The sequence below is a fragment of the Lutra lutra genome, chromosome 7 (genome assembly GCF_902655055.1).
Source record: "Lutra lutra chromosome 7, mLutLut1.2, whole genome shotgun sequence".
NCBI lineage: Eukaryota > Metazoa > Chordata > Mammalia > Carnivora > Mustelidae > Lutra > Lutra lutra.
In genome coordinates, this window is record NC_062284.1 from 42,836,553 (window position 1) to 42,864,414 (window position 27,862).

Sequence of the window (27,862 nt, forward strand, 5' to 3'; positions counted from 1 at the left end):
GAAGAAGCAGACTCCCTCATGAGCAGGGAGCCCGACAAGACCTGAAGGTAGACACTTAACTGGACTGAGCCATCCAGGCACCCAAGGTAAATATTTTCTACAAAAACATACCCAAAGACCAAGATCTAAAATCTATTTTTTTTTTTTAAAGATTTTATTTATTTATTTGAGAGAGAGAGCATGAGCGAGGAGGTCACAGAGAGAAGCAGACTCCCCGTGGAGCCGGGAGCCCGATGCGGGACTCGATCCCGGGACTCCAGGATCATGACCTGAGCTGAAGGCAGTCGTCCAACCAACTGAGCCACCCAGGCGTCCCCTAAAATCTATTTTTAATGAAAATTGTTTATAATGGAATTTAAACTACCCCTGGGAAACTTAAAGCGGTAGAGTCAATCTCTGGGGAAGCCATTTGGTTCTTCTTCCTAGTTAAAAAAAAAAAATACTGAAACACTGAATTCTCTTTGTGAAGTGTTCATTATGATCCTAGTGAATACTATCAATGCAGAGGATCCTGTTAGCTTATTTCATTACCATTCGAAGTATTTTCCCACTAGAAGTCAATTCTAAAAATTTTTCATCCACCAGATATTTACTTAATATACAAGGGGGATAGAAATCATGACTTGGTTCTAATTTGTATTTTTTTCTCCAGAGTTTTCACAAATCTTTATGACACATCATCCTATGGTAACATTTCAGTGTCCTGTATGTCAACATCAATTACTCTGAGTATTTTACCAGAACAATTTTCCTGTATAACTGTAAAATGGAACATTGGCATGGCCTGAAGTAGAAGAAAATTCAGTTGCTCCTCCTGTAGTTTAGGTTCTTTTCTAAAAATTGGGAAGCAGCTTTAAGAAACTGACCATTTTGGGGCGCCTGGGTGGCTCAGTGGGTTAGAGTCTCTGTCTTCAGCTCAGGTCATGATCCCAGGGTCCTGGGATCAAGCCCCACATCGGGCTCTTTGCTCGGCAGGGAGCCTGCTTCCTCCTCTCTCTCTGCCTACTTGTGATCTCTGTCTGTCAAATAAATAATAAATAAAATCTTAAAAAAAAAAAAGAAACTGACCATTTTGAGGGTATACAAATCTACAATCTCTTATTTGAAACCCTTCAACTAGATGTGGTTTGGAACACAGAGGTTTTTAAATTTTAGAAAGGCAATATGCTTCATACACCACATAGCTTCTACCCCTCCAAGGAAGTCTGGAGCAGTACCCTGTAACTGAATATATTAATTTTGCTACAGCCCGACTCATTTATACCAAATATAATAAATGCCAAAATTAGCCAAATGTCAGTTCAGATTTTTCTGTCAAAAGCGTTTACTTCAATTTTATGAAAACTTTTTAGTTTTCAGAGCTTTTTGAATTTTAGTAAGGGATGGTGGGTCTGCTATAAAAGGCCCTTCTAAAGGCTTTTTCAGATCAAAGAGACCCACTCTGTTAGATATTTGAATGATATAGCCTTGTAACTCAAGATACTTTCAAGCATAAATTCAAGAATAAGCCTAAGTTCTGCAACTATAAGCACAATTACCAAGAGAAATGTGCTCCCCTACTGTTCCGGTGAGTTTCCCTTTCCTTTCAGAACCAACACGTACACGCCGTGAACACACGCCCATCAGTATTCGTGGACAATCTGGCAATAATTCTCAACCAAAAGGACTTGTGCCTCAAAGTAAAAAGATGGTTCTTGTAGCTCTGGTAGTAACTGCAGCCCTATATTTTAACTGGCACAGACATTCGTAGAATTATTCTTTAATTATTTTAAGACCAGAGCGTTAATCTTTAGTCCTGGCTGTGTACCTTAGAAATTCAAGTGGAACACTTAAAATACAGATAGAGGTAACACCAGATCAATACACTTAGAGAACTTAAAGCACAAAAAAACCCCAAACCAAACAAACAAAAGACAAAAAACCCAAAAAACAAAAACCCAAAAAGATAGTGTCCTCCCTCAAACATAATCCAAAATCATGAAACACATGTGAGTAAATCCATCCTAGATCAGATTTTTTGTATGAAACTTTAGTCAATGCATCTTCCAATATTTTGTTCTCTCTTATTTTAATGCTCCTGCTTTTCTACAGTCCACAGCACACACCTGTTCTTCCTATTGCAAATCTGGTACTGTAAGAGCCTTCAGATTCGTAGTCTGATCTCCTGGTAAAGGGAAAGGGGGGAGCAGAGGGGAGAGAAACAGACATGGTGGAAGACTCCCCCACTACCATGCAGTCTAAGAAAGGTTCTACAAGGCCACTGAAGAATCTTCAAGCCAGTCGGCTATCAGAAGACTTCCTGTCTCCAGGAATGGGCCTGTCCTCATATCCTTGCCATACACCATCAGTGATGGAGAGAAACCATGGAAGGTATAACCCTAGTGCAAAGCAGCCAAGGATTTCAAAGCGTGGGAGCATGGTCCTTGTCAAAGATGTCCCCTTGCACTGGTGACCTGCCAGAGATCTCCAATGTGGTAAAGGGGCTCCACGAAAGCCTTTCTAGCAATTTTTAAGCACTCCATAACCATCAACTTAACTCCCCACTATTACAGGATTGGGAGAGGAAAAGGGAAAGACATAGAAAGGAAAGGTAAGTGTTATTTGAATATTTAATACAAACCCACAAAGTTTTCACACTTGTAAACAATGCACCAAATATTTTATTTCTCTCAGTAGTTCATATGCAAGTAATTGATTCTCAAAGCATTTTTTTTTTTTATTTGACAGATAGAGATCACAGGTAGGCAGCGAGGCAGGCAGAGAGAGAGAGGAGGAAGCGGGCTCCCTGCCGAGCAGAGCCCGATGTGGGGCTCGATCCCAGGACCCTGGGATCATGACCTGAGCCGAAGGCAGAGGCTTTAACCCACTGAGCCACCCAGGTGCCCCTCAAAGCATTTTTAAAAAACACAAAAGACATTACACTTTACCAATGAATTATTTGTCCCAGGGGAGTAAATCAAATTAAATGTTACAAACATTTGTAAGTTTATTTTTAAGTGAACTAAGATGATGAATTTATATACTTCTATAAAATTTTTTGTTCAATGTTTTGTACATGCCATCAGTTCAATATGGTTTCTTAAATATTTAGGACATTGTCAATAGCTGTGATTCCTATGAAATATATAATCTGATATCTCAAATTCCTGATTAAGTCAGCTTTAAAGACACAAAAAACCAGCACATTTGTTATGAAATTCTGTTTATCATGCTCCCTGTATTAAGTTGTGATTAACTACTGATACAGAAATTCTGTTTAAGGCTAGAAGTTTCATATATGACACATTCGTTTAAAAAAAAATAAATGATGTTGCAAAGGCAAAGCCCACCATAACTATATCAGAGATAAAATATTTAAATGATCAATTATTATATCCTTCTTTCAGAGTCTACATTAATTACCGATTAGGAAAAATTTAAAAAGTTTTAAGGCTGGTCTTAAAAAACATCAATAAAGATAGAAGAAACCTGAGCACATGTCAACAAAATCAGAGCAAACCAGGTATGTCCACATCTTCATTTCATCATTAAGTCAGTGATTTGAGATAAATGTCATGTTAAAATCCAGGAGTGAATGTAAAGATTCATTCAAGGAAATCAAATACTTCTAAGCATTTTTTAAAAAGCCTTTATAGGCAGTAATCTCTGATTAGCATAAGTGAGATGTGGAAAGGACAAAAATAATACTGTATCGAACTGATTCTCATAAGTTTGCTCTCTCAAAGGACATGCTTACCAGGTATTTTCCACAGTGTTGTTATATATGCCTAATTTTATTTATGTATAACATAACTAGGGATTTTTCATTCTTCCTAATAAGTATTTAAAATACATTTCTAGGTATGCAATAGGATTACATCTTAGCATATGATGCGCTTAAAAATCTTTCAACTTATAAAAAACAATTTCTAGAAATATAAAAATATTGAGCTTTTCATATTTCTGAGTCTTAAAAAACATAAAGTACAATATTTCCATATATCAGCAAGTTATAGTTGTGCCACTTAAATTCATCTCAAAAGAGCATGTAAATAATTTCAGAAGTTTTCCAAAGGCTACATTACAGAGCACAGACCACAGACATTTTCAGATTTGATTTTCTGTATGTTTTTATATTCTAATGCAAGGAAGAAAAATAAGCAGCAAAGTTAAACATGTTTTTATTACCAAAAAATAATGTTTTCATGAAAAGAAAATAGAAGACATGTCATCTCTTCCTTTAGTGGTTTTTCTTCAGTCAATTATCTGATTTACCAAAAATATGATCTCAGTTCAATTATTGAATGAATTACCTTTAAATAAAATATCCAACACTTGTCCAAAGGTTTGTCCAAAACCTCCTAAAGAACACTACTCATTCTAAGCTCCTTTCTTGTTCTTCGGTAAAAATTTAATTAAAAACAGGCCCCTTGCCCTTTGCTTCACAACCTTAACATTAATGCAAATTTAACTCTGAGTTTCAAGTAATATTTCTTTGAGGGCCTGACCCACTAAGGGGAAAAAATGGAAAATCCAATACCAGTGATCCTAGAAAAAAAGTTCTAAAACCAAAGGATTGCTTGAAAAATTCTTGTTAGCAAGAAAAGAAGAGTGATTTATAGATAAGACCGATGGTTGGTATTTCTCCCAGTAGCAGCCCCCTAGGATCTGTGATTAAAATGGTATTTGGGGCCTGAGAAGTTTCCGTGATGATTGCTTCATCAGTTTTTGCTGGTGTCTCATTGACCATACATCATCAATGGCATTACATACTTTCTGTAAAATAAAGTATTTACTATGAATGGTAAAGACAAGTACAGGCTCATACGGAGGAGAAAGGCATAAAAGCAAGAGTTGGAGATCTCCACACAGCCCTGACAGAGAATAACAAGAATACACAGTCTATATGTGTCATGCAAAATAAGACCCTTCTACCCGTAAGCCCACAATATATTATTTTAAGCTCACATATCCATCCAGAGTTAAAACTGGAAAAGTTTTTGGGAGAAATAATGGTTAGCGTTATAACAGATTTTAAAAAAAATCTTGCAGCTCAAAAAACAAAAGGGGGAATTTTTTTTTTAAAGGTTTTATTTATTTATTTGACAGACAGAGATCACAAGTAGACAGAGAGGCAGGCAGAGAGAGAAGGGGGAAAGCAGGCTCCCAAAAGGGGGAATTCTTTAAAGTAAATTGTTTACCTCTGCTGTGGTGGTGTCTCGCAAGTAAATGTTCCGAAAACCATGACTGGCACTGTCTTTTTTGTGGAAGAGACCTTGCTCCTGTTTCAAAAGAAATGAGAGAAAAGAAATTATTCTGGGGAAGAAAAAAAAATCATATCCTTTAATTGGATGTTCAAACGTCAATCCTATTTTATAACCAACAGACTAACTAAATATCCATACTCAGGTATGATAAGAACTAAATCATTTTGGTACAAGGATAGTGGCTCCATGTGGGAGCTGTTAGAATTTATGAAATCGGATGAGTACACATCTATCTGGATAAAATAATGGCTTTCTACAGGCTATGATAAATAGCCTACAGAAACACCACGTGATAACTCACCACATCTGACAAATCAAAAAACCCTTCCTTCATTTTCTTGGCTGATAGATAAAATTCTTATATAATGTAAAACACATTGAGTCAATTCTCACCACCGATGTGAAAGAAAAGTGACAACTGAATATATATGCAGAGTGACACAGTCTTCTCTGGTTTGAAAACTATGTTTCATATATCAAGGGGGGTCTTTCAATTTTGACATTTTACAATGAGGTATGGCTGAAATGCAAAATGGTATTATTTCACAGTTTCTCTTCTTTGTAAACTTCTATGAAAAGAAAATATAAAGGATAATAGTACCTGCATCTTTAACTATTAAATTTTATGATAAATGTTTTTTAGATAGTTTTGGTAAACAGAGATAATATCATTATTGTTTAGGAGAAAATACATACTCCAAGAATGACTATCCTCAGAATGACAATTTGTAGTTTTTTTAAAGGGGTGAAAACAAATTTATAATATATCATATATGCAAAAAATAATCCATTTCAAAGTAAAGTGAGCCTGAGAACTAAGCAAAGGGTAGGGCTACCATTCCTGGTAATTACTTGCTATGTAATTAAAAGTTCTTCTTTAGAAAATGATGGGAAGGAAAGACATGAGAGTATTATCATATATTTATACTGTACTAGTATCCTCTAAGTATCAAATTTGATAAAACATGACTGTTTTAGATATAATATTTATAATCTCCTAAAAGCCTAAAAAGGCATCTAGGATTACAGCAAAATAGTTACTCACGTGAAGTAAAAAAAAACAAAACTGTATTTACTAATGCTTTATTCTACCTAAAAGGAAGCAGCAACATCCTAATTTTTTTACTGGACACTTGACACAATCAAGGACTATAAAAAAAATACAGTACAGAAATAAATTGATTACACATCTTTCATTACATTTCACCATATTCTGATAATAGTAATATAATCATCATCATAATGCTGATCCTTCATACACTGTGTAGTTAACTGTAAAAGATAGCCTAAAGCACTGGTTTCCACTCATTTAACAAAGTCTTAGCTCTAAACATGTGATTCATGTTTTCTTACCTTGAATGAAATTTTTAGCATGTTTCCATGGACACTGGGAGGAAATACAAAATCTTCAAATGGACACTGCCAGTCTATGGACATATGGCCTAGGATTTCAACTTCATTTATACACAACACTCGCCTATTTTGCAAAAGGAAACAAAAACATGCAGGTAGTCATAAAGAGTTAATTATTCTAATATTTCACTGTGCTGGATGTCATATGCAGTACTCCGTAAACAATATAAGCTGGCACTAAAAAAAAAAAAAAAAAAGTACGCTTCACATTTAAAAAAAAAAGTCTAGTTAACTGTCAGAAAGCAAATATGGCACCTACCAACTAACACAGCACACTTTCAAAATTCCCCTTCTGCCAATCTTGCAAAATTCAGAAAAGTGTCATTTTTTTTCACTGACCGAAAAACTGAAATCATCTTTGAAACACATAAGGAACAGGCTGTACTCTCATCTGGGAAGCAATAAAAGCAGAAGCCCCTGAAAATGTTTTACTTGGAAAATTACTAATTGCTCTTTACTGTCAGTCATTTTTGCCTTCCAGTCAAGAAAGAATGTGCAGGAAATGTCACAAACCTCAAATGTCAGCAAAGATTCACTTTGGGCCGACTAATAAATATCAGGTTTGAACACTTTAACAGTAATGTACTATATCACACAGTGAGTATCCCATTTTACTCAACAGCAAAAAAGGGAGAGGAGGAGGGGAAGGAGAAGATGACGAAAGAAAAGAAAAATCACAGAAACCTTAAAAGACATCTACATTGATTTCCCAGTGTGTGATTCAGATTAATTACTTGATATAACCATACCTGATTCTGAAATTTCTATTACAGAAAGCGTAACTAGGAAAGTAGAGGACCTGTTAATTCTACAAATATCCAGGGTGCTGGAGAAACAAAGAAGGTAGGATTTCTGCTTGAGAGGCACTCCTAGGTTAGAAGGGAAATAAACATGTAAATATATCCGACAGCACAGTGAGATGAGTGCAGAAGCACAGTGTGCAGGAAAATTCTTCTGAAGCACCAGAAGGAGGGACTGATTATGTGGGTAAAGTATGTGGTATAAGAGCTGACTCTGGGAAGAAAGGAGTTCTCTAGGTGGGAAAGGGCAAAGATAGTCCAGACAAAGGGAGCAGAGCAATGACATATCGAGGAGTGTAAGAAAGGGAAGGTTTGTTTGACGAATGTAGAGGTCTGTAGCTGGAACACTAGATCTACAAAGAGGTAAGAAAATTAGCCTAGTGTTAGATCTTGAAGTTTTTTTGTGTGGTTTGTTGCTATTGTTGTTGTTGTTGTTGCAATTTTAGTAAATTTTGACTTTAATCTATAAGCAAATTTCACAATCAAGTTTCCTATTTTCGCATCATGGCCCTAGTGGCCAAGCAAGGAGAAGTGGGATAGACACTCAAGGTAGAAAGCTACTATGATAGTCCAACAAGGAAACAGTGAAAACCTCAGTTAAGGCAGCATCTGTAACAAGGGGGGAGAGCAAACTAGATTCTAGATTAGAAGGTAGAGTTGATTGAACTTGGTGACTGATGGAGGGCAGGGATGGAAATAAACCCCTGTGTCTTTAGTTCTCAGCAGAGGAACTATGGGAATTTAGGGCTGACTTGGACTGCTGTGTACTGTAGGACGTTCAGCATCCCTAGCCCCAGCCTACAACTGCCAATAGTGCCCTCTCATCCTTGTGACATCCTTTAGCCCCATGCCAAATTCCAAATAATCTCTAGAAGAGGATTCCATTCCTTCTGCCTCCTGTTCCAGAAGAGAATCCCAAGAGCTGAGAGTTACAGATAAGTATTACAAATCACTCTGTCGAATGAAAATTCACCATTACCACCATCTTTAAATTCTCTTCTCTTGACCCTGCCAAAAATAATAAATAATATCGTTCTCCTACTATCCTAAATTTCCTTCATTCTCTTCCTCCTGTTCCACGCTTACCGGAGCATGTGAACTGTGTATATATGTGGAAGGCTGCAATAATGAGCAATAAAACGTTCATACTTTTAAAGAAATTAGTAATCTTCCATCACATTAATGATAAAATCTATACCCTTCAGATGTCATGAGCAGACACTTGTGACTTACTTCACCTCCCAGTGCTTCCCCCACCAACTCTACTGTCCAGCTATTTCAAATGATCTTACTGTTCTAAATGCTATACTCTTTTATCCCTCTGTTTGCTATTTACATGTATGAAAACTCCATATTCTGTAAGCTCAAGGACCTCCTCCCTAACACCATCCCCCGGCACCTTGTTTCCCACTGAATCAAGAGGTTTTCCTCTGTCTTCAGAGTCTCTATATATCACTTTATCTTAGCACCTAGCACACTGTGATGTCACTCATAATGTATAGGTCTTCCTTTAGGTACGGAGGGGACAGAAGATACCACTTTTATCTGTGTCCCTACTTCTGTCAGACATTGACAGTGCAATGGTTGGAATGTTTATATCCTCCCCCAAATCATACACCAAATCCCAACCCCAATGTGATGGTATTAGAGGTGGAGCCTTTGAGGTGATTAGATCATGAGGATGGAGCCCTCATGAATGGGAACAGTACCCTTATAAAAGAGGCCTGAGAAAACTCCCTCACCACTTTGCCATGTGAGGACACAGCAAGAAGACGGTCATCTATGAAATGGGAAGGGAGCCCTCACCAGACACAGAATCTGCTGTCACCTTGACCTTGGACTTCTCAGCCTCCAGAACTGAGTGAAATAAACATTTGTTGTTTAAGCTGCCTGTCTATAGAATTTTTGTTATAGTAGTCCATAGAAACTAACACAGATGGTTAAAAAAAATGTCTATTCAGAGAACAATTTCCTAATGAAGATTACTAAAATAAAATACTAAGCAGGAGTTAGGATCAACTAGTGGGGATATAGTCTAATAAATCTGGGTCCTGAGAACTCATTTTTTCTTTCTAAAAACTGATAAGGAAAAAAATTCAGACCAAATTTTGGATGAATTTCAATATGGAAAAATTAAAAGTCCTATGTATTGGAAAATTCAAAAAGTAATCATAATAGTAATAATACATTGGGTAAAAAGGGCTAATATTAATTTACAAAATGTTACTTAAATTCAGTAAGAAAAAGACCAACAACAATAAAAAAATGAACAAAGGATATGAAAAAGCAATTCATGGAATAGAAAACATACATTGATGATGAATGTATTAAAATGTTCATACTCATTAGCAATTAAATAAATGCTAATTAAGACAAAACTATTTTCTGACCATTATTTTAGCAAAAACAAGAAGGTTTAAATGATAGCACTAGTCTTAGCAAAATTCACAGGATAAAGGGCATTCTCTTATACTGTTAGTGATATGGAAAAAAAATCAATGCAAGTGTACTGATAAAACAAGTTGGCAATATATAAAAGGTTCTCAAAAACCTTCAGTTTTTAAATCAGCAATTCCACTGATAAGAACTCATCCTAAGGAAACAATTATAGAAAAAAAGACAGCTGCATAGATGTGTTTATAATAATACAGTATTGGGAAGAAAACACTGAGTATCAAATAGGAAGGTAGCATTTGAATAAGTTAGAGTATATCCATAAAAACAATATTACAGTCATTAAAAACCATATTGTCTAAGAATATCTAATAGCCTGGGAAGATGATCATAATACACTGGTGAAAAACCTAGGCTGGTTAAATATACATAATGTTTTTTTTTGTACACACAGTTTTTACAAAATACATATACTGCAGCTGGCTGCAGAAATACATAGTTTTTATAAAATAGATATACAGCTGGCTGGTGGGATTGCTGGTAAAAGCTATTTTTAGGGGTTATTATAATTTATGAATCAAATGAGGACAGTTTTAAGAATGAAAGGGATAGCTACTAATAATTTCACTGGGACAAAAAAATGCAAACTAGCTCTGTCCTAGACAAACCACAATATATAGTTAATTTATTTTCATCCTTTAAATGATTGCCTTTGGGGCGCCTGGGTGGCTCAGTGGGTTAAAGCCTCTGCCTTCGGCTCAGGTCATGATCCCAGGCTCTTCTGCTCAGCAGGGAGCCTGCTTCCTCCTCTCTCTCTGCCTGCCTCTCTGCCTACTTGTGATCTCTGTATGTCAAATAAATAAATAAAATCATTAAAAATAAAACAATTAAAAAATAAATTATTGCCTTTATCAGGGGTGGGCAAACTACAGCCTATGAGCCAAATCCGGCGCATGGCCCGTGTTAGTAAATAAGATCCTACTGGAACACAGCCATCCCCCATTCATTTACATATTGTCCATGACTGTTTTCCCACCACAAGGGCAGAGTTGAATAGTTGGGAAACACCGTATGGCCACTGAAGCCTAAACATTTACAGTCCAGCCCTTTAAAGAAATTTTGTTGACTCCTGACCTGTATTATCTACAATGAGTAAGTGTAAGTCTGGCAATGAATGAGTTATTTTTTTAAACACCAATTTTAGAAGAAATGCTATTTTTATATAATCATTAAAGGTAAAACATATCAGCATAATGATAATTACCTCAATTAAAGAATTTCCTATTAGAGTCTTCTAAAGCTACAGGGAGACTAAGTCATTGTACTGGTCAGAAATATTTTACTAACTGCCTTCCAAAAAGCTCTGTAAGTGACTAGATTTAAAATTACTAAGATTTTTCGTTCTACCTGAAGAAAAAACAGATACATAACGTGTGCAACAATAGTCCCACAGAATACCTAAATCAAACAAGTTCTAAAGTGTTAAGTATAGGGGTGCCTGAGTGGCTCAGTGAGTTAAGCCTCTGCCTTCAGCTCAGGTCATGATCTCAGGGTCCTGGGATCAAGCCCTGCATCAGGCTCTCTGCTCAGCAGGGAGCATGCTTCCCCCACCCCCCATTCTCTGCCTGCCTCTCTGCCTACTTGTGATCTCTGTTTGTCAAATAAATAAATAAAATCTTAAAAAAAAAAAAAAAGTATTGTTACCAGAAACAACAACCCCCCCAAACCCCTGACTGATTTCTATTACATAGTGTTAAATTACATAAAAGCTATACAATTTTAAAATGAATTAATACACTGTCATTTGCAGCTAAGTACAACATATGATATAAATAAACTCTGTTTTTGGCCTAATCTAATAGATAAAATATAAAATTATGGGCACAAAAAATAAATGATTACTTGTCCAATCAGTAAAAAGCACTTTTTAGATTGTCTTGTGAATATTTTTACTTAACAGGCAAATCATATGACTAGTTAACTCCTTGAAAAAGCTTATGGGTTTAAGTCAGAATCCTGTCATTTTAGTTTTCCTTTTTCTTTTTCCCATCCAAATATATTTTGATACAGTAGTAAGGAATCTAATACAGATTTTTGCCTACCGTAAGTACTCTTAGTCCTATGAAATACATAACTTAGAAGGTTTTGAAAACTATTAACATATAAAAGTCATTTTGAAATAAGTGATATAGGAAAAAAATCTCAGGAAAATTAATCTAGTAGTTTAAGTTCTTTTATTTGGAAAAATTATCTACCACTCCCAAGACACTTAGAAAAAAATTAGAAAAAACACACAGAAATAATATCACCCTTAAAAAAGGTATGCTAATCATCTAAAATAAAACCTAGTAAGAAAAAGTGATTCATGAATTCAGTCTCCATAGCTGGATTTACAGTTCACATGCAACAGTATGACTACTACACCTATGAGGTCCATTCTAGACTCCACTCAGTAGCTATGTAGCTGAGATAACCCCCTAAGCCATACGGAGTCTCAGTTTCAACATCTCCAAAATGAGAGTGTTGGAATGGATAACCTCAAAGGACCCATCTAGATTGTATTTTTGTGATTTAAAGACAATGAACATTTTACAATTTAAGTATAGTTCTCTAAATCCTCTGCCATTTAAGTTTTCAAAATTCTTATCATCTATGTAGTTTGCATTTGAAAAAATGTCACTTGAAGTTAATACCTATTTGTAACCATAAGAATTGTCTTCTTGCTTCCAGAAATAGCACAGTGGTATCGATAAGTCTCTCCTTCTAACTTTTTGATACGATTCTGAAAAGAAAACAAGACTCAAGATTTGCATAGTACAAGCATCCAAATAGTATTTCCAACACTATATATTAGTTAATTATAGTAACAGTGCTAGTTAGGGAAAAATTATTAGAAACAAAAGCACAATACTGGTACATGAAGCTAGAAAAATATTCACAGCATGTTCATAAATTAACTTCCACTGTGCCTTAAAAGACAAATCTGTATTAAATGCTTACTAAGTGATCTTTTGACAAAATACACCTCATCCTATGATAACTCAGGTTTAAAAATATCTAGGAGAAATAATCACAGATTTTCATTAATGGAATATGAAAATACACTAATATAGGGTGACATTAACATTATAGGGCTTCTTAATCTCTGGTCCATGGAAGGACTCTGAGAGGTCTATGAACCACCTAAAATAGCATATAACATTTTGAAAATGTGGTTCTGCAACTTTTTCCAGAGAATGGTTCATATTTTTCAACAGCTTTTGTTAAGTGGTCTGTGAACCTTCTCAGAGGTTAAGAACCACTGATTTACACAGAGAGAGATATACACATAATAAAATTCCAAGACAACTGATATTTAGTGTTTTTAAGTATTTGGTCTTATAGGTTTAACATGCATGAAAAGTACATGTATGTAACAAATTATATTCTTGGTAGAAAACATAATGTCAATATTAACACAAACATGAAGAATTTCTAAGATTTCAAATAGCTGGCATAATTTATTGCTAAAGACAATAAACAGGCATAAGTAATTCAAGTATAAATAGCAGCACATTAAAATACATTTATTTTCATTTCAACTACCTCCAAACTATTGTGATTTGAATTAGTACACATTAAAAAATGAATGAGTTATTTTTTATAATCAATGCTAATGAACTATTGTTGACATTATCTATAATGCATGATTAAAGATAGATGATATAATGTATATGAAACTACAGAACATAAACATACCCAATAAGTAAGACTGAAACATTTATAACCAAGAATACAACATTAATATTATTAAAAGGATAACATAATAATAATCACAAGCAGAGAAAGCACATTTGTTGTTATTTCAATGCTCACATACACATTTTTTCAAAAATCTTCGGTTCAGTCATTCCTTGACAATTATGAAAGGCAAGGAACACAGAAGATGAATCCCCAAAGAAGTGGGATCTCATCCTTAGAATGAGTCTTAGAGAAAAGTGGGATTTAAGTCACTTGTTTTACATCTTGTCTGTGAGAATTAGCTAAAACCTTTTAACACTTATACCTTAAGTTGTTTAATGAAGAGAAAATGGGAAATGAATAGAACAATTCAGTACATTTATTTTCAGCTTTGAAATATAAATGTTAAAATATTTAGATCTGAGATGCAATGTAAAAGAAATACTACCCACTCTCCATCTTGTAGGCATTTTCATTAGTTCTCAGGCTGTTGTGCTTTGAACCACTGAAAGCTTTTAAAGCATAATTTATCATCATACTACACTACAGAAACTGTTTTCAGCATGATTAAAATCCACTACACTCTGAGATCAGATTAAGATATTCAGTCACTGATGGTAGCAGGAAACCAGATTAGCAGATAAAATATTCACTCTCCCTTCCCAAAATGGAACTTCAAGAATTTACAATATTTTAGCAAAAGCATTCAATATTTTCAAGTAAAGTCTAAGGAAATAACACATGAAAAAGCAATCTGTATAATGATGTTTATCACAAAATATTACTGTTAGTAAAATAACAGAAGCATCTTTAATGCCAACAACTTGGAATGGTCAAATACACACTGTAAAGTTACTTCAAGAGATGGTAATGCAAGAATTAAGAATGAAGCATTTCTATGAAAATGGAAAAATATAATTAAAATAAAAAAGTAATGAACACCATTTTAAATATTATAAAGTCATAACTATGTGAACCAAAAGAATATTAAACAAAAACTGGCTACATATGTGTGTATGTGTACATATATATGCATGCATAAACAGTAATTATCTTAGGAGAATAAAGGATAAGCAGTAAAGTATATCCTATGAAAACATCGTATATGATTTAGTAACTTTCAAAGCTGAGTAAAGAACACAGAGCAATACTCAAAGGAAAAAGAATAGGGGGTAAATGAAAAGATTCCCCAAAATATTATTTAGAATGTACCCACGTTCCAGTAATGGCTGGGAGGACAGAATTTTACACTACAGTACTCTTAAATATTTACAGGCTTTGTTATACTTGGTCCCTTAAGGACTGAAGTCTTATTTCTTTTATATATCCAGCACAGTTTAGATAATCAATAAATACTTCATATATAAGTGATTATAGTAAGATAGGCAAGGAATGAAATAGCCTGAATTTAACTATCCAGATCCTGTCACCCATGGAAAAAAATTACCAAGTCCTCTCAGTAATGTACAACCATTCTATTTTTTCCCATAACTATAATAATATATTAAAGTTTAAAAGGCTGTCTGATATCACAACAAAAACTAATAAACCAGACAAGATATATTTAGCTAAAATAATAAAAAGTTACTTGAATTTTGTGCTTAGGAACATGCAGTTGTAAAAAGGGAAATCACAAGGTTAATAACAGAAAGAGCTAAACAAACAAAAAATAAACCATAAGAAAAAAATTTAAACAAGTTATACAATTTCCCAAAAGTAAAGTCTTATTAAAATTGTAATAAATCCAGGAAAATTAAAAATCGTTACTTTTACCTAAGAAGGAAGGCTAATTATTAGTGATGATTTAAGACAGCATCTTGAATTAGTTATTGTGCTTGGTTCTCAGAGAAACTGTACATGCGGTGACATTTTTGCCAACCCTCTATTATCTAGGCACAAGAGAAGTTTGTCAGCTATGGTTTTTGGCTGATCTTTGGCTGCTGTCATTCTTTCTTCTTTAAAGTCCTTGTTTTAAATAAGAAGGATTCAATTTATTCTTTTTGGTAACTGCAGTTTAAACAGTATATAATCCAACTGAACAGTCGTATGTCAGCAGTTTCACTCTCTCCAAATGGATGGCACATTAAATATAAGTGTACACTTTGGTTTCAATTTTGGGGAAAAGAATGAAAGTTGCCAGATAAGATGCTGCTAAATCAAATCAAACATTTCTATCATTCATTATAGGGAAAGAAATCAAAACACAATTTATTTTCAGAACTAACTATGAGGGTACTAACTTCAAAATAATAGTTTAGAATTATTTTTGTTTTCACTAAGGTAACAAATCCTTAAAAACTTAAACTAAAAAAAAAAGAACTTAAAAACAAAAATGACTGGTTTTTAAAAATAAAGATATCTATAAAAAATAAAGATATTTATAAATTCAGGGGACACATAAATAATTTGCCTAATTACATGCTCAACTTCTATTTATGTCAATTAACACACTAATTGTGAATTAAGTATCACCAACAAGGAGATTCAAGTTCTGAAAAGCAAAAATGCTAATGGCTGAAAATGTGTATAATATATATTATAAAATTGCCATTTGACCAGCAAGAGTACTGAGAGGTAAAAAAAGAAAAAAGAGATTAAGGAAAACCTCAAAATTCATGTCTCAACTCTTATTTGAGGTCTAAGGCCAGATCAACAGCAACTTATATTTCAATTATTAAAACACATGCCCCAGTTAACAGCCCCATAATTTGAGTCAATATTGTGTGAAATGTGAAACATAATTATGTCATTCCATCATCACGACTCACAAATGTAAAGAAGACATAATAGACTGGACATAAGAATTGTCCTTATTTTTCAACTTTACCTGAAAGTACATGAATACCACAAGAAAAGAGAAAATTTTGAAAATGATAGTAAAATTGTCTGCTTCTGGACACAAGAAAGTCTTTCACCAACTAAAAAAAGAGGAGTGTTAATTTCCTACACACTTTAATCTTTTATACTGATCCCTTATTACTGTGCAGTATCACCAGCAATAATCTTTGTGTGTAGTCAAGCCACTACAATAAAAAGTTGAGAGAAAGGGGAGAGTTGTAAAGAAAAGTTCACTGAAATGAACACTCAATCTAAATAAATCAAAGACAGTCAATTAATACCACAGTTTGTTTTGATTTTTAAGGATGAAATCAAGTAGTAGTATAGGAAACATTTACTCCTGTATTTCCGGTTCATGCTGTGTAGGCAGAAAAAGAAAGAAAATAAAGTTAGAAGCATACAGAAAGATAAAATGTAATCACATACAATAAAAACCAAAGGCTAAGAACAATGAAGAGTTGTATTATTTTGAAGTCAAAGTAGGAAAATATTAATACATTTTGGGGGGAAGGGAATTCCAGTCAAGGAAGAAAAGCAATTTACATATGTATATATTATTTAAATGTAGTAAAGTTAAAACTAAAATAAAAGCCAAAAAATCCACCTTAAAATATTTTTAAGGATTAAAAAGACTGTAATTGTGCATAATCTTTTTTTTTTTTTTCCTCTCCTTCAGCTTCTGTTTACTTGAATAAATCTAGATTTACAGAGTAATCCAAAGATTAATTTGTCTGGGTGAAAAGGAAGCAGTGGAATTCCCATAATTAGCTATAAAGTAGGAGACCAAAGTTAACCGTTAACTAAATGAGCTACCACACAAACAGTAATAATGCCTATGGCTTCTTTTAACATTATCCTTTCTGCACAGAAAGGCTTTGTTCCTGTGCAGAAAAAAAACTACCAGTCATTCCCTTTTAACACATTATGCAAACATAAAAAATAAATAATAAATTCTACTCTACAAATCACATTTCCTGGTGTAATCCTTAAAGAAGTTCATGAATCAGGAACTTTAAGAACCACCCACGAAATCCTCGTCCTAGAAATCTTTAATATTAAATTTTACCCATGACCATGAAGAAGAGAATTTATACCTCAAATAAATCAGAGCCCTCGGATTCCTGTCTTTCATATGGGCGAATGATGCCGTCCTCATGGATGAAACGGGGGGGACGGAGCCTGGACACTTCCTCAGTTGATTCTGCTGCTCTGTATAAGGCAGCAGAGTAAATATAAGAAAACACCAAAGAATCTTTCAAAATAATACATACAAATACACATGTAGATTAAATACTGTACTACATTCCATACTACATTCAATTTTGATAAAAACAGAGTAATTTTAAATAATGTGCCCATTATAATGTGACAAGTATTAAAACCAAATCTGTTGGACTCCAAGTTCCCCCACCTTTCCTGTAAGAAAATAAAATAACAAAGGCACAGATGAGGCTGTGCACGCTTTGTGCAAGCAGCTAGCACAGGGGGCCTGGCATATAGAGGTACCAATCAACATTTGTTGAACAAAAGAGAAAGTGAACCTAAAAACTGTCTCTTCTTACTCCTCTCTGGTGGCACCCCACCTTGTGAACCGGTCATAGCTTTCACTTTTACTTCAACATCCTATAGAGCATGCCAAGTTTTAACCTATTTATGTATTTCTAGCAACCATTAGCCCACAGACATATACCTTGCACATGGTATGTGCACCTAATTACCTCTGAATTCCTTGGAAGGTGCTGCTGGCCATGTCTATGATTCCACCAGTTGGACGAGCCACAGCACCCACAAGCCCCTTTCCAATTCCTTTGAAGAATCCAGCAGCTCCTTCCTTCTTGGCACCTTCGTAGAACCAAGGACAATGAATGTATAAAGATATTTTAAAATTAGCAAGTTTGAACTCAATGAAAGCCTGAACCAAATATAGAAATGTTTTACCCAGGGGTTTTCTAGATTTTGGTTTTCTAAAGAAGTTAAATTTAATCCTAACATATAAAAAAAACAGTGGTTTTCAAAGTGTGTTAAAAACATACATTATTAGGCCCTGCCCCAGACCTCCTGAATCAGAAACTGCAGAAGCAGGGCCCACGTCCTTCAAGTCATCCTGAGTCATGTACAAGTTTTACCATCACTGATTCTTAGACCTGAGAATCGAAGGTTTCAGAAATGACCTGAAATTTTTCTCTTTCTGTCTACCATCAGGAGATTTTTCAAGAAGTGTACTTTTTTAAAAATATAAGAACTTCATTGAATTACAATTTATATACCATATAATTCACCAATTTAAATGTACAAATTAAATGTTTTTGGTATTTTAGTGTGTGCAACCATCACCACTATCAATTTTAGAAAATTTAGAAAATTTGCATCATCTCAAAAAGAAACCCATGACCATTAGCATCATTCTCCACTTCCCCTAACCCATCTTCTCCTGGTCCTGTGCAATTTAGCTCCTTCCTCCCTAATCCCTGGACCTAGGCAACCACTAACCTACTTTCTATCTCTGTGGATTGGCCCATTCTGGACATTTCCTACAAATAGACTTAAACAATATGTGGTGTTTGTGACTGGCTGTTTTCACCTAGCAACGTGTGTTCAACGTTCATCCATCTTGTACTTGTATCAGCACTTGATTTCTTTTTACAGCTGGATACTATCCCATTTTAAGGAATACCACCATTTGTTTAATTATGCTTTAGTTGATAGTCATTTAGGTTGCTACCACATTCTGACTATTATGTTCTGTGAACATTTTTCTGTAAGTTTTTTTTTAAGATTTTTAAAAAAAACTTATTTGACAGAGATCACAAGTAGGCAGACAGGCAGGCAGAGAGAGAGAGGGAAGCGGACTGTTTGCTCAGCAGAGAGCCCGATGTGGGGCTCAGTCCCAGGACCCTGGGATCATGACCTGAGCTGAAGGCAGAGGCTTCAACACACTGAGCCACCCAGGCGCCCCTATATGTAAGTTTTTGAGTGAACTTATGTTTTCTTTTCTCTTGGGTATATACCTAGAAGTGGAGTTGTTGCCAGACACATTAATTCTATGTTTATATCCAGGTGTTCCAGCACCATTTGTTGAAAAGGTAATTCTTCATGGAATTATCTTGGCACCCTTGTTGAAGATCAATTGACCACAAAGTTTTTATTATGTTTATTTCTGGAATCTCAAATCTATTCCACTGATTGGTATGTCTAACCATATGCCAGTAACACACTATCTTAGCTACTATGCCTTTATGATAAGTTATAAATTGGACAGTATAAGTTTTCTTTTCTTTTTTTTAAAAGATTTTATTTATTTATTTGACAGAGAGAGATCACAAGTAGGCAGAGAGGCAGGCAGAGAGAGAGAGAGAGAGGGAAGCAGGCTCCCCGCTGAGCAGAGAGCCTGACGCGGGGCTCGATCCCAGGACCCTGAGATCATGACCTGAGCTGAAGGCAGAGGCTTTAACCCACTGAGCCACCCAGGCACCCCAGACAGTATAAGTTTTCTTTTTCTTTTTTTTTTTTTTAAAGATTTTTTATTTATTTATTTGACAGAGAGAGATCACAAGTAGACGGAGAGGCAGGCAGAGAGAGAGAGAGAGAGGGAAGCAGGCTTCTCGCTGAGCAGAGAGCCCGACGCGGGACTCGATCCCAGGACCCTGAGATCATGACCTGAGCCGAAGGCAGCGGCTTAACCCACTGAGCCACCCAGGCGCCCAAGTATAAGTTTTCTAAATTGGTTCTTTTTCAAGATTGGTGCAGCTGTTTGGGGCCACTTGAATTCCCATACACATTGTAGAATCAGTTTGTCAATTTCTGCAAAGAAGGGGTTTTGACTGAATAAAGTACTTTTTTAACAGGATTTTAAAAAAATGAATCAATTGCTATTGAGGACCTAAAGAGACCTACCTTAAATATTATCCTGTTGAAAATAACACTCAAAGTCTGAGTCAGAATCCATTACTTATTAGACTCTTTCAACTTTCTGAAGAAAGTACTTTCATTAAAAAACAATTTAAAACTATGAACGTGAAATCAGAAATTCTTTCATATAACTAGTAGCAATAACATCTCTTATGTTTATTATATATCAACTCCTCAGACTTTGCACTGGAAGGAAACATTCTCAACTTACCTTCCACAGGTTTTGTTATTATCCCAGTCACTCCATCAACAACTCCCTGAAAGAGATCAATCATAAACCTGAATGGAAGGTGCTTAATTTTAAGTCAACCACTAGAGGTCTCTACATACATACTAGAAATAACTTTTTTAAAGAATGAGGACTTACTTGATAATGTGAACATGCACCTAAGTGATTTTTTAAATATTATGATGATTTTAAAAATATTAAATTTAAAATATTAAAATATTAAATATTTAAATATTAAAAATTTAAAAATATTAAAATATTTAAAATGATTTTAAAATATTATGATTTTTAAAATATGATGATTTTTAAAATATCAAATATATTTATATTAAATATATTTAATGATATATTAATATATTTAATAATATTAAAATATTACACAATAGCAAATTTTAAACAAAAGCACTTTGTAGAAGTTACATAACAGAAAGAATGGGAAATCAGATGAAAAGATTCTACACCTAGCTCTGGCACCAATTAGCTATGTAACCATGGGCAATTGATTCACTCTCTTTAAACCTCAGTTTTCATACCAGTAAAATGAATGAATTGACCCAAATAATCCCTAAAATCTAATATAAATTTTAATGAAATTACTTTATAATTTAGCAGAAGTGTGGAAAACTGAAAATGAAGGGAACTGTGAAACATGCAAATAGCTTGACAAGTAAGGCACTTTCAATTAGACAACATACAACCCTGGTACAAACACAGAAGTTACAGTTCCTGAAGTTATTTCCAAAATTAAAACAGTAATACGTTTATACATTCTTAACACTTGCCAAGTAATGGCAGTAAATAAAACCACATGTACATTATACAAATGCACAGAAAAAGAACTGTTGAGAAGAATAGGTATTTCTGGAAGAGGCAAGGGTGATCAAATAGTACCTTAGAGCTTTACCTATACTATTCCCATTACTTAGTAAAAGGAGAACTTACAAGTTCTTATAATTACTTATACGGAGAATATTCATACATTACCTGTATAATTTTTAAAGTACTGACAAACAGTGAAAGGCAGTTCCTGGTTTACAAACACTTAGCTTGTATACCTCTCCTTCCACAGAAATGGTCAAGTGATGATACTGACCGAAACAACTCCTCCTCTCTCTAGTTACCATCAGGTACAATATTTCTCTCTGCTTTGCTTCTTTGCCTTCCAGAAGGGTGCTAACTGGCCATCATCACAGAGCTCTCACTCCAGCCCAAGTGCCAAACTAAGTCTGGGATTTGGGGAATAGATGTGATAGTGTTATCGGGGAAGGAGAGCAGAAAAGTGCACAATATCACTACTGCTACTGTGACAGACCTCGACTCACAAGTAATATTCCAAGTTGCAAAAAACCATTTGAAGTACATTTATAAAGTGTATATCAAACTTCACGGCTTCTTGAAGATTCTGTAAGAGACTTACAAGCAAGAAGCCCTTTCCTCCTCTGGCCAGGCTGTCTCCAAAATCTTTAGGCTGTCGACCCATCTCTTCTCTTCTTTTTTGTTGATATTCCTTGTCCATTGTAATTGCTGCCAAACCTTTTCCAACAGAACCGGTGATGCGAGATACAACTCCTGCTGCTCCACCTATCGGAAGACCCAGAGAAGTCAGTCTCATTGTTTGTTCAAAGACCATTAACACCGTATAAGGCATGCCATTGCTTTGAACAAATGCTTCAGATTCTCTCTCCTATACAAACATACAGAAATGTATTTTTATCATTTCCCATTTAGCAAGAAGAATGAAACTACTCAAAGTACACTGATTCTCCAAAATTCTTCTGTAAACCTAAAACTGTTAAAACTATTCTGTAAAAAAAGCACATTGATCCAATGCTTCAAAGACATATAAACAAACCCAGCAAGTCTGTTATTTTCCATTTAAGAAAAAGGGAACACATCTTTTAAAGGGGATTATTAGAAAACTGATCCTCTTTATTTATAAATGCATTTTAGAATAATTACAATAAAAATACGTATATTTATATACACAAATAGGTGATCCATACCTACAGTGTGTCCAAAGAGACTTCTTACTCCAATCACTAACCCCTCAGCAAATTCTTCAGGGCCTTGAACAGCACCCTGACCAAAAAAAAAGAAAAGAAAAAAGAGAAAAGTTTGCTATTTAAAATTTAAATAATCTTAAGATTTTTCATCTAATATTTCAGGGTTTCCGTGAAGACAGAGAATCTGTAAACATCCACAAACACAGTGATACCAGTTTTCACCCTCTAACTCAAATACTGCCAGAGAAATACTGTGTTGTCTTGTTAAACCCTCACTACTTAGGGTTCCTGAGTTCCTCCACCCAATGGAGGTAAACAGGTTAGAGGAAAGCTTGAATACAAAATGAAGTCAGCTTTTCTTTTTATTTATTTATTTATTTGACAGACAGAGATTACAAGTAGGCAGAGAGGCAGGCAGAGGGAGAGAGAGAAAGCAGGCTCCCTGCTGAGCAGAGAGCCTGATGAGGGGCTCGATCCCAGGACTCCGGGATCATGACGGGAGCCGAAGGCAGAGGCTTTAACCCACTGAGCCACCCAGGCGCCCCTGAAGTCAGCTTTTCTTATCCCCTGAGTCCTTTCCATAGTGGTGAAACAGCCTTGAAATGGTGTTAATGTACCTAGCATTCTTCCTTATAACCATGTGAAATCCTGGAAAATGTGGGCATGTTTTATCGCCCAGACACTAGAAGTGCTCAATTAATTCTACAACAGTCTTTTAAAGTCATCTCACATAATTTTAAATAAATAAATATGATGTTCATGTATTTTGTTATCTGAACATTATTCAATTCCCAGATACACTTATTTGTCACTGAAAAAATAGAGTAACAATAATAGAATAACAATTCTGTACCTATACTTAAAATAAATAAAAGACCAATACCTGGAAGGGTTCATAGAAAAAAGCTTCAACTCCTTCAGACAGACCTCTAATTAATCCAAATGGGTTTCCAAGCACATCTAAGCCCAATACAAGGACATACATCTGTTTCAAGAACTAAAGAGAAAAAAAACGTACAGTAAGTCCTTTACTACTCTTGTAAGAAACCATATCATGATGCCTCGGGAAGAAAGGAGAGTACTGACTACATGAGATTGTTAAAGGAAATCAATGCAGAATAACCATAACTATATCCATTAACTGATCTTTCACTATGTGCTAGACATTATGCTAGTCTGCCAGTTATCAGCTATGTAACCTTGGACAGGTCAGTTAGTCTCTATAATAGGGCCTCAGTCTTCTCATATAGAAAATGAGAGGTAGATTACACTGACTTTGCATGGCTAAGTACACATATTAAATGAACATATAATTCAATAATAGTTATTTTTAAATTATTTTTTACTTATTTTTATTATTATGTTACTATCACTATTACTATGAAACTAGATGGGGAAGTAATAAATAATCAAAACAAAACACAAATGAAAATACATCCTTATTTGAACACATAATAACCATAAAGTCTATCTATACTGTAGGAGAAAAGACCTTCCAGCAGAGGCAGGAAAGGGTACCGCCGCCCTGAAGTTCCATGGTGCAGCAATGGTACCCTACCACCCTGAAAACAACTACTACGCGCCTCTGCATCCAATTCAAGCCATGGAGTAACTGAGGCGTGGAAAAGAACCTGGCCTAGAATTCTTCTCCTGACTCTGTTAGACTGTGCTGAGAAACTGGAGACATTTACAAAATAAGTGTGATGCCTCCTACATCAGTATTCTTCCCCAAAGTGGCAAATGTATAATTGCAAAGGAAAAAAGGCACCAGAGGAAAATTTCAAAAACTTTTATACAGAGGGGAAAGAACTAAAGACATAGAAATTAATCATTCAAGAAAACTATGAAGTAATGAGAATGCAAATTGAAGTAAATTAGATAAACAATTTTGCACAATGTGCCATCACATACAAATGTTTTGTCTGATACTTTATGACGTATATTCCTTGTTAGCTACTATGATTGGAAATTACCTGTTCACTGTAATGTCTAACAACACTCCACATGAGCTGATCTCTCTTGTAAAACTGATACCGAAGTTCATAATAAGCAAGTCTGGGAGGAGAAAGAAAGATTCAAAGGCATGATGATTACATTCTGAAAGAAAGAGCCTTAAAATTTCAATGATAAATTAATCATTGCTAATCTTTCACAGTTCGATTTGTAGATCTGCCACATATATTTTATGTTTGAGATCTTCATATCATGGTAACAAAACTACTGTAAAAGTAGCACACTCTCGGGTGCCTGGGTGGCTCAGTCAATTAAGCATTTGCCTTAGGCTCAGGTCATGATTCCAGGGTCCTGGGATCGAGCCCTGCATCAGGCTCCCTGCTCAGCAGAGAGCCTGCTTCTCTCTCTCCCTGTGCCTGCCGCTCTGCTTACTTGTGCTATCTCTCTGTCAAGTAAATAAATAAAATCTTAAAAAAAAAAAAAGTAGCATTCTCAGACAAGTCTTTCATAAATACACAAAGAGTAAAAAGGTTGAAAAACTCAACCATAATCTCATCATACAGTGGGTTTTTTAGTTTTTTTTTCCTTGACATTTTCCCACTTTGAATTTTCTTTTCTAACCAATTCAAAAATATTTAAAACATTTTGTATGCATTTTTACACTCAATATTGTGAATAAGTATTTCTCTAGGTTTTTAAAATTCTATGTAACCATTTTTAATGGATTCTTAGCATTCATTCATGTGGAAGTGTCATAACAAAACAATTCTCCCACTGTCAGACATTTCTAAATCTTGACAATAATAATTAGGACTGCCATATGTAAATTTTGAATATAACTCTTTGTTGTATTTCATGATTATTTTTTGGACTGAATTCCCAATAAAAGACTTACAAAGTTAAAAACTACTAAAAAAACATTTGAGGCTTTGAGATATGTATCAGTATATATAGATAAAGATATATAAAATCTTTCCACTCATACAAATAGTTAAAAATTCCTATTTATTAGACCCAACCCTCTCTAGTTTGATTATTCATATTTTGAAATCTTTGATAATTTGCTTTAATCTGCATATATTATGTGATAAATCATAAAGCTGAGCATTTCAAATATCTATCACCTGCTGTATCTTCCCTTTTGCAAATTCTCCCTTATTGTCTGCTAGCAATTATGGCACTGGAATCTTCTTTTTTTAAGATTTTATTTATTTATTTGACAGAGAGAGACACAGCGAGAGAGGGAACACAAGCCAGGGGAGTGCAACAGGGAGAAGCAGGCTTCCTGCCACCAAGCAGGGGCTGGATCCCAAGACTCTGGGATCATAACCTGAGCTGAAGGCAGCCACTTAATGACTGAGCCACCCAGGTGCCCCGGCAATGGAATCTTTAGGTTTGTCTTATCAATGTTTAATATTAAGACTATCAATCTTGTCTCTGTCATACTCGTCATTATATTTTCCCAATTCATTTTGTAATTGTTTCCACTGATTTTATTTTGTGAAGTGTTTAATTGTTATGTAGTCAAATCTATCTTGTATTTTCCACTGCAGGTTTTCCCATTGCTTTTATACTGAGAAGACTTCCTTTACTCGAGATTTGTCAATTAACATTGATATTTTCCTCAGTCTTTTTCATCTGAATTTTATATTTAATCTTCCATCCCTATGAAATTTGATATGTATAAGGTGGAAATAATACAAATGGGTTTTTTTCCTCCAAAGGAACTACTTGTTCCAATATAATTGCTCAATATTCAATTCAATAAACATTCACTGAATTCACATATGTGTAGCACATGTAAGTATTCTCAGATTAAATGTTACAAAGAGCTATTTTCTACACTTTTCCATACAATTATACTGAAATCTCACCATACTGCTACATATTTCTAAATATAAGTCTGCTTTAAAACATGGTCAATTTATAAGCTACTACTAAAATAAGTCTTTTTATTCTATATTCATGTATTATCAACATTGAGTAACTGAAGAAAATATAAAACTCTTTAAGAGTAAAATAAGCATTATCTAAAATGCATAATTAGAAAGGGGCCAAGCTTCAAATATGGTGAGAAATAGCTTTTTCTAAGCTAACATTCTAGCCCACTTGGGCAGAAGTAATATTCAGAAACAAACCTTGGTAGAAAACCTTCCCCATCTACTTTATCATAAATCTTACTTGAATATTAGGTCATCCACATCAGTCAGAGTAGCACCTATGCTTTTCAATAGCAGATTGACAGAATGAATTGCAATCATTTCCTGTTTTTCTTTGTCTGACTCTTCACCTCCACTACCCAAGGACAGACTTAAATGCAACTAAAAGAGAAATAATGTTTCATAAATAAAAGCTAAAAACAAAAACAAAACTTTACATACACAGGAATCAGATCTTCCAGATACAAACAGATGCTATATCTTTCAGAGTCCTAAAGAAAGCCATTGTTTGTTACTCTACACACCACACAGGATAACTCACTAGTACCTGATTCTCACATTTGCTTTTTGATATAATTCAAATTAGTCTGTTTCAAAGAACTAAAATTTTATCTAAAGTGTATAAAGACCATTGTGCTTATATGGAGGGGCTCAAAACACTTTACAAAAATAGTATAATCATTTTAAGAAGAAAAACATGTCAACTGGCATACAAAACATGTCTACCAGTCAAAATAATTAATAATTTATTTTCATCCAACTAAGGTAAATAATTTATGGCAATAATTAATAATAACAATTATAATTATACAATAATAAATAACGACATGACAATTATAGCAACAATTAGCACGCTGTTAAATAAATTTTTAAAAAGTAATAAGGTTTCAGCCTCCACAGACTCCTTAACTCAGTACCGAAGCACGGGATTTTCACATTCCCATTTAGCTTCTACTTTGTGCTGTATTGTCGATAGTACAATAGTGGCAAAAGACAAAGGCAGAAGGTAGTCTATAAAGGCAAATAAATGAGATGACTCTCCTTTCTTATTCTGCATTTTACCTAATCAAGGTAGAGCTCAACAGAGGAGACGTGGGGTAAAATCAGGAAAGCCTGGTTTGGGGTTTTGTTCTTTTGATGTGGACTTCTGCCCACTGCAGAGCCAGAGAGTATACAGATCCAGGAAAGGTCAGCTTGGGTGGACAGAGGTCCAACCTCTCCCTACGGCAAAGTCACCATGGAATAAGAAAACAACTACAGTTCATGATCTTAATTACTCAACCTCATGGTGTAATTCCTAACATGTGTAAAATCATGAATCAAAGATCTTTAACACTCCCCTAAGATTATAAAATCCAAGAAGTCATTTTATACATTCCAGAGCAACTTTGATAGTAGGCATTTAGCAAATATTTGT

General features: G+C 34.7%; 1 protein-coding gene across 3 annotated transcripts in view; it reads right to left on the reverse strand.

Annotated features, from left to right (window-relative positions):
- Window positions 1-4,144: 4,144 nt before the first annotated feature.
- Window positions 4,145-27,862, reverse strand: part of VPS13C (vacuolar protein sorting 13 homolog C) — a 187,272-nt gene continuing 163,554 nt past the window's right edge. For 2 of the 3 annotated variants that reach the window (XM_047735663.1, XM_047735661.1), the window contains 12 exons: window positions 26,687-26,826; window positions 24,526-24,607; window positions 23,436-23,549; window positions 22,553-22,628; window positions 21,967-22,130; window positions 20,532-20,577; window positions 18,130-18,253; window positions 17,506-17,620; window positions 12,547-12,635; window positions 6,600-6,723; window positions 5,181-5,261; window positions 4,145-4,755 (listed from right to left, as the gene is read on the reverse strand). In XM_047735663.1, coding sequence (XP_047591619.1) covers window positions 4,654-4,755; window positions 5,181-5,261; window positions 6,600-6,723; window positions 12,547-12,635; window positions 17,506-17,620; window positions 18,130-18,253; window positions 20,532-20,577; window positions 21,967-22,130; window positions 22,553-22,628; window positions 23,436-23,549; window positions 24,526-24,607; window positions 26,687-26,826 — 1,257 coding nt within the window. In that variant the 3' untranslated portion in view covers window positions 4,145-4,653. Of the gene's footprint in view, window positions 4,756-4,777; window positions 5,054-5,159; window positions 5,262-6,599; window positions 6,724-12,546; window positions 12,636-17,505; window positions 17,621-18,129; window positions 18,254-20,531; window positions 20,578-21,966; window positions 22,131-22,552; window positions 22,629-23,435; window positions 23,550-24,525; window positions 24,608-26,686; window positions 26,827-27,862 lie in introns of those variants that run through there. The other variant, XM_047735662.1, reaches the window with a different exon arrangement.